Source organism: Amblyomma maculatum, chromosome 2 (assembly GCF_055883805.1).
Source record: "Amblyomma maculatum isolate TAMU_Amacu chromosome 2, ASM5588380v1, whole genome shotgun sequence".
In the NCBI taxonomy this organism is placed as follows: Eukaryota; Metazoa; Arthropoda; class Arachnida; order Ixodida; family Ixodidae; genus Amblyomma; species Amblyomma maculatum.
Window position 1 is genome coordinate 64,103,325 of NC_139345.1, and position 8,151 is coordinate 64,111,475.

Below are 8,151 nucleotides of genomic sequence, written 5' to 3' on the forward strand. Positions count from 1 at the left end.
CAAGGCAAAACCTGCCAAAATTACCAGGCACACCATTCGTACGGTAACCTTGCGGACAACAATACCGCGTTCTTTCGTTCCCCGGTGAGCGACGGCCGCGTTGCTTGCAGTGCCTCTGACTCCCCGCTTTGTCTGCTTTCTCTCTCTGTCACTCTCTTTCCTCTCTCTGTCTGTCTCCCTACCTGCCCACCTCCTACTCTATTCACTCATCATCCGGACCCATTGGGCGCCTGGCGGTGGTGCGAGCAGGCCAGCCTGAGCCTACCCGGCTCGCCCTTTAACCTCCGTAGGGGCAGCCGCGGTAGTCAGCTGAGCGTGAGCTGGCGCAGCAACGGGCGTCGCCTGGGCGATCGCAAGCCCCTCGTCCTGCAGACGTACCGGGACGCTCAGGAACACCTGCCGTACGCCGACGACAGCAACGCCGTCACGCCCATGTCCGAAGACAACGGCGCCATCCTGCTGCCTATGTACGCCAGCCTGGCGTCGCGGCACTCCAGCTACACGTCGCACTCGTCGCGCTTGTCTTACACCTCGCACGGCGGGGACGTCTTCTGCCGAGGGGGCGCCGCGGCCGGGCCTGGTGGACCCGGCCTCCTCACCAAGGAGAGCCAGCTGCGCTCGCGTTCGCGAAACCTGCAGGGATGCTACTACTACGAGGTCTCTCTCTCTCTCTCTCTGTCTATCGCCCTCTCTTTTCACGATCCCATTTCGATCTCTTTCTCTGTCGCTCTCTCTCTTTCTCTCGGTCCCCTTATCCTTTCGTTGTGCGCTTGCCCCGACCGCCGCATCCCGCGCTGCGCTTGGGACTGCCACCCACGCTACAACACACCGTTCGTCCTAATCGCCCACTGCTTTAGACAGCACCGCCTTTGCACTCGCACATTACACAATAAACTCAGGGACAGGGACATGAACCAGCCCACAGAGTGGCGGAGTATCTTTTTCTGTACCTGCTTTCCGCAGCGCGCCTTGGTGAGAGACAAATACAGCCGCCCAAACCTTTAACTGGAGTGCATGACGGCAGCATTTTCTGTCATTCTAAGCGTTACAGAGGAGCTAACCTGCGAAACGACCAAGTATAGGCAAGGGCTCATCAAGACTTTGCGTAATCTTGACCTTCTGGCAAGTTTTATTCGCCCTAAGGAGCAGGAGCACAGATGAGGCAGTCGTCTCGCATGCCAGTTAAAACCTTGGGCGGCTGTACATACGTGGGCATATATTCCGGCCATAAAGGTTTTCATTCCAGTCCGAGAGCATCATTTCTTGGGTGCCTTATGGCTTGACAACCTCGGCTGCTTTGTTTACTTCTTTTTTTTTTTTTTTTTGTTCTCTGCCGTATGAACTCCGCTCACGTACAAATTGTATAAATTTCATCGGCCCTGCTGTCCGAAGCACTAAATATCTGTTCCTTTTCTGCACAGCAGAGAAATTATTACGCATTTTAGGGACTGCCAAGCGAGCCGGCAGGTCAGCAATGCGTACCCGAACGCTCTGCTGCACGGCATGTCGCAGTTTTTCTTACTTTTTGCACGGCTACTCGGTTGTGTTTGCCGGTCTTGTGGGGAGAAATGTGGAAATACAAACAAGTGCTAGCATACTCTTTTACTTACTTATGCCGCGTTCACAGTAAAACTGTGGATAGCCGCATGTCAACTATACCATGCTGCAGCAAATATATACACCGGTGTGAAAATAACAAGCATAACTAGAACAATGGACACAGAACGAGCGCTAGAACATAATTGCTTCATGTGACGTGAAACCGTTCAAACATGTGCAGACATTTACGTATAATTCCGTGTGCACACAAAAAGTCGTGGCAGCTGCACTCAAGCATTTGCCATGCCGTGGCCGCGGAGATTCTGGAAACACGGATACGTCCGTAATAATCATCTGCATTTTTATTGTAAAAACACCAATAGTTCAAGACCTAGCGCACTATTGCTGATAACCAACATCTTTAACATACGCAGACACACTGCTCACACTCGTGTACTGCGCGATGTGAGTGCACGTTAAAAAGCCCTGAAAGTTCGAAGCCATCAACAGTGTTCCGCGTAGCATGAGACCCTTTCGAACGTACACCTCTAAACCAAATCAAAACCTTTATCTCCTGCAAGCGCAGCTCAGTACAATAGGAAGTCCCAAGCTGTTTCCTATGCGACTCAATTAATTAAAAGGTATTTCAGGTTTCTGATTGCAAGCCGCAATCCTATGCGCAGCAAAACAGTGGGAACGTGTGGTTTTTCGTTCTTCGGGGCCAAAAATAAGCGATAGCAAGTATGGTACGATATGCTTAGTGAGAGGCAGTGTAAGTTGGGCGTCTTCCAGTTTCTTTGGCATGCGTTTACCAATCCGGGTTCTAGCGATCAGGGGAAGCATTTATACATTTTAATGCAATAGCTCCAAAGACCCTGTTCACTAGAAAATCCGGAGCCGCGGCTTTGTCAGTGTTACCGTCGGTGTTTTGAGCGGCAAAAAATTCCCAGCATGGTGCGGGCAGGTGGTAGCTTACAGCTTACACGGCAACGCACTGATTGGACGTAGGGTTGCCTTACATTATGTTTGGCAGGAGCTGCCAACTACGCCTCTCTGTTCGTACGGGAGGGTGATATCATAATCAGCCTGCCAGGAGCCTGTGTTCTGATTCAGACACTTCTCTCCTAGGGCATGAAGGCACGCTCATACGGCTTTATTAAAGCGGAGATTTACATGTCTGATGATAGCTGACGCTATCGCCTCATACCCTTAAAGACGGAGCATAAGTGTCACCTAATTTTTTTTTATTTACTTGTCCATCAAAACAAGTAAACGCAAAGTACAACGCCATGAATTTGAGACCATCATGTCAACCCGCTATTTCATCTTTGGCCCGTCACTGGGGGCGAATATTGCAGAGCTGCAACCTTTCCTGTGACTTGATATGTATTACGCATACCTGAGTTAAAGCCCTAATGCGCGCATGTGTCCCCTAAAGCACATTCTCGTTTAAGCCCCATTTGTGGGAGAATGAAAGCTTTAATGCGCGCATGCTTTTAAGCATGTTTCCGCAAAAGCACATTCCCGTTTAAGCCCCATTTGTAGGAGGTCTCGATTCCACCAAACGGTAAAAATGCCCCAACTCGAGGAATGCTCTCAAGCCTTTAAAAAAAAAAAAAAAAAAAAGTAACACGTCAGTGACAACAACATCCATATGGACACTTCAATGACTTTTTATTAGTTAAAAAAAAATATTATGTGGTGGTGGACGTTCGCATATACTTCTGTTAGTCCCACAGCTTCTTGTTAGAGCGACTCTTGCGCAGGCGCTTGTATAATTTTCCCGTCAAATTCAAGTGACTCTAATGGCACTCGTCCTGTGTCCTTGATAATTTTGTACTTTTAACGGCAAAGTCATTTTCTCAAACCTTGTCAGAGCCAGCCGAAAATGTGTTACCTTTTATTCACGCGTGGTTGAATTCACCTTGCGAGTTGCGTTTTCAAATATAAAATTTTTTTTACTCCTGAACTGTGTGAAAAACTTGAAAGCTTCTAAATAGAAATGCAAACTCACTGCAAATCTCTTTATCATCTGTCACCTCTATTGTGTCTTGTGCTGACTTATTCTAACGCGGTGCAGTCTGTGCTCCAATACCATGGGGCCACAGCAACTAAAAATAGAAGAAAAAATATTATTCTAAATTGCTCACATAAATGATTATTACATTGTAGATATTAAATTTGGGAGAAAAGGTGCAAGTTTCAATGAACGTTTGACGAAATTGTCTGCTCAACCCTAAACATTATTCAGCCCAAATAGTTAGCGCTTTGCTCTGGTTAAAATAGATAGAAACATTTGTGAGCGTAAGGTTGCTTACCACTTAAAAGCAAAAAAAAAAAAGTAAGGGTGAAGTTTTATTCCCTGCCAAACCATCGTAGAAAGAAGCATTCTTACTATTATTTATATATTCTCTTTTAACAGCATATAGGAAAACAAGTGATAACTAAGTGAAAAAAAAATGGCGAGAATGTATATTACCGGTGTCTTGAAAACTTTCAACGCTATAATTTATCTGCACATGTGCCTCTTCCAAGGTTCTGACGCATAATGCTTCTTTTCAGGAAATGACTCTGGATGGGGAGGAATGTTTGGCTGTAAAGAAGCAACCAGACAACCCTTTTATTGAACCGTCACAGAGGCAAGGCCTCGTGGATATGAAAGGTAAACATGTCCTGCCCAAATGAATTGCTGCAGAGTCATATTAAAGTCAATACCATTAAAAATTATCCACGCTACACAAAATAATAGACAGTTGATATTATCTGACGAGATTTGTTATGCAGCGCTTGTATTAATGAACTGTTATATTGGCCTCTCGTGTTTTTATGCTCATTCAAGCACATTTCGGGACTACTATACAGCTTATTTATGTAATAATTTCTCCGGTAATATGCTATCTTCAATAAAATTCGCGCCGAATCACACCACGAAACATATTCGCTGCGCTTAGAAAGTAAGTCCTAGGCTGCAAAAAACAGCCAATCTTACTGGTAATCAGCCCTAAAAGTATAACTCGTGAAATTTGAGCTGCAAATCATATTGCAATTACCCGCTATTCATTTTCTACAAGAGAGGTTGAAACACTTGTATGCGTTAAAGGCCAAAAATCAACGCTAGCGTATTCCTGGCACCTTTATTTAGAATTCATAATCATGCCGACATACTGAAGTAATGTTTAGGAATCAAAATGAACCGCTATTTCAGACAGGCAATACAACAGAGAAGTGGAAGACACCCCTCCTACTGTCAACATCTAAGGTTTAAGTACTTCATGAAACCGCGGTTTCTTCAGCGCATCGGACCAACTAGTCCTTCCACTCTCTTTAATCAACGATGCATCTTGGATGAATATAGCGCACATGCAGCAGTCATACGTGACCAAGTAACAGTTGTAGATGCGTTAGCTAATTCACTTGCGAGCTTGGGGGACCGGCCAGGTTGGTAATTACTGACGGCTGAAAATGCAAGACAGCGTTCACCTTTAACACATAACCGATGAAAAGGCAGGACACCGCGGCGCTGTAGTGTTCCGTCTTCTCTCATTTCTTGTCTTATAATTGTTCTTTGATGCACATTTAGCTTTTTCACCTTGGCCGATGAAACTTATTGTCTGTTAATTTAGAACGTGTTCAAATGAATGTGGCGCAACTGTGAGGAAGGTAAGAAGTTGCTCATCGCGTTTCCTTCCTCGCTCTGCAGACGTGATGGTGCTGAATGACATCATCGAGCAGGCCGCGGGGCGTCAGAGCAAAGCAAGCGAGAGAGGTATCTATCAACTCCGACCCTTCACGTCCAACTTTCAACCCCCCTACCCGCCCGCCTCCTGTGAACTCTCCTATCTTGTGCAGTCCTGTGCTTGAAAAGAGAGCACGACACGAATCCTCGTAGGTGCCCGCCCTCCGAGTGATAGCACTCGCATCGATCGAAGCCTGCATTTTCCTCGTGTGATCAGTGCTGCGCCTACCACCCCAACGTGGTCATTTCACTGCCGAACGAACCCAACTCATCAGCAGTTAACGGTTACTTACTCTGGCTATATATATATATATATATATATATATATATATATATATATATATATATATATATATATATATATATATATATATATATATATATATATATATATATATATATATATATATATGCTGAACTCGATAATAGAGCGTATAATGTCCATTGATTTTGACCCGAACTTAACATTAGGATGATTTAGGGTAGAGCAAATGCGTTTTTTTTTTTAGTTAACAATCATGTCTTAACCTCACCTTACGCGAATCAGACACATCAATTCTGTGACATTTAATTACAAAGGTAAACAGCGTATGGTATTTCTTATCTTCATTGAGGGCATCACGAAAGCTATAAACAAACAAGGAAAGTGGTCGGAATTTACAAACTCATGAGAGTCATTTTTCCATTTGTTTGCTTTGAACTTTACAAGCTAGAGGCAGATTTCTTTTATTTAAGGTTTAAATCTTGTTCATTTATATATCGCAAATATAACGAAGGGCGAAGTGTAACACGTGAGTTGGTATCCGAGAACTACATTTCTTACCATACATATTATCACGAAGTGCGTTTTTTATTTTCTCTCATTAAGGACTTGGCCACGTGCATACCCTCTTTACGATGTCCTCATGCACGGTGCGAGTTTGTACTTGTGTGCCAAACCTGCTCTTCTGTTCTCTTATTTGTAGTCGTGTGCTCTCAACAGAAGCAATGAGCATGCAAAATTTGTTTCCAGTGTGCGTTTTAACTTTGTTCCTAGCAAAGCAATTATTTCGATGTTTTCACAAGGCATGTGAAACGCCTGCAAGTTGTCTGGTTTTAGTGATATGACTTTTTACACCGTGTGCTCCATTTCTGTTTGCAAGTTACCGCGCTTGGAAGCACGCTTACTCAGTCCGCCAGGCAGCCTCCGCTCAGCTATGGTACAGGCCAGCTAATACATTCTCAAAAGTTCTCGTTTCAATACAGTAAGAAAACTTTAGTCGGAAGCTATGCAATGTGGGAGGAGAAGTTCAAACTTCTCTTATTTAAAAAGCGCGAAGATATGTTTGCAAAATGTATACGAGTACATTTCAAGATTCATTTCCTGTGATACGTTCATATATCGAAGGGTATTCGCCTAGCTATCACAATAAATCGTACTGGCGGCAACGCTCATAAAACAGAGAGCATTCCGTCAAAATCGCAATGTTCATCGAAAGTACAGAATCAGTTCATTTTAAACTACGTATGCACAGGGCTGCCCGACAACGCGCCGAACCTAGCCGTGCGATACTAAATCTAGCGGCAGCAGCGGCTGAGTGGGCGTGACTCTCTAAAGCGCTCGTGTTTCGTGTGCCTGCCGCGGTTTGGTGAAGCCCGTTCTGCCCCGTAGCTCTGCCTGTGTCTTCTCTCGTGTGTCCCTAGATGGCGGCGTTAGACGCCCCCCACGGGCTCACTGGCGGCCATACTTAAACATTATTCAGTGTCCATTTATTATTTCCCCACAGAAAGGGAGGAGCAGGAGAGGCCCAAGTTCAAAGACAAGTGCATGGCCAATTGCTTGAAGTGTATAGACATGTTCTGCGTGTGGGACTGCTGTTGGTACTGGATCCGGATCCAGGAGATCTTAGGACTCATCGTGTTTGACCCGTTCATGGAGCTCTTCATCACTCTATGCATCGTGGTCAACACGCTATTCATGGCCATGGACCATCACAACATGGACCCAGACTTTGATAATGTCCTCAAGAAGGGGAATTACGTAAGTGCTAGTGCAGTGCCTATAGTGCCCAGTGTGCCGCCATCGCCACCGCCTGTGCTGCTCTTCTGCGCCCAGTGCCTGTGTAGTTCAGCCTGCTTCTTCCTGGTGCTGCCACGACGCATCTTCCTCTCTTTTATTCTTCTTGCACCCAAAGTAGTGTGCTTTCTTTCCCACCGGCGCGTAGTGATTCTTTTTCTTTTACTACGTGCCGGGGCGAATGGTCCACACCGGGCGTCTAGCGATTGACGCCCCATGTCTGGTGGGGCGTCACAGAGGTGAGCGTCGTTTTTTGGAGACCCAATCACCACGTCTGTGTGATTGCGTAGAGCACTGCTTATTTTGCACGGGTCTCGGTCTCTTTGCTTGTTCATACTTTTTTGTCCGGACATTGCTTGAAGTCGTGCCTTGGTTGTGCGTTCCCGAGAAAGTGTTCTGGGGCTCGACATATCTACTTGAATAATGGAGGAATGATAGTAATGTTGCTCTCCGCTAATGTTGCCAACTTTAGCGTTCATTCTGAAAGCACAGCTTCTAAGTTCAGGGCCATTTTTAAAGGGTAATGAGCGCACCGTAACTAAGACGTCCAACATCGCATTCAGTACACTATGCTTTCTTGTTGCTATATGGTTCGGGATACGGAATTTGGACATGTTTTGTAACATTTGTGTTAACTGTGTTGCCTGGTTCAAAAATTGTTAAGCAACTGACGTACCTGCATTTTACGAGGATGTGATGGCCCTCATTCGTAACCTTATTCGAGAAGACGTCAAAGAGTCTTGAAGCTTGATAGTCGCGTGAAACCTATGCGTTTATGTGTCGAAAAATGCGCGCCTTGATTAAAAGCTAAAAGACGACC

At 45.3% G+C, this 8,151-nt stretch overlaps 1 protein-coding gene across 3 annotated transcripts in view; it reads left to right on the top strand.

Annotated features, from left to right (window-relative positions):
- para (sodium voltage-gated channel paralytic) overlaps positions 1-8,151 on the top strand; it is a 62,874-nt gene that overhangs the window by 18,122 nt on the left and 36,601 nt on the right. For 2 of the 3 annotated variants that reach the window (XM_084592659.1, XM_084592660.1), the window contains exons 10-13: positions 250-657; positions 4,102-4,201; positions 5,240-5,305; positions 7,018-7,295. In XM_084592659.1, coding sequence (XP_084448785.1) covers positions 250-657; positions 4,102-4,201; positions 5,240-5,305; positions 7,018-7,295 — 852 coding nt within the window. The remainder of the gene's footprint in view (positions 1-249; positions 658-4,101; positions 4,202-5,239; positions 5,306-7,017; positions 7,296-8,151) is intronic. The other variant, XM_084592661.1, reaches the window with a different exon arrangement.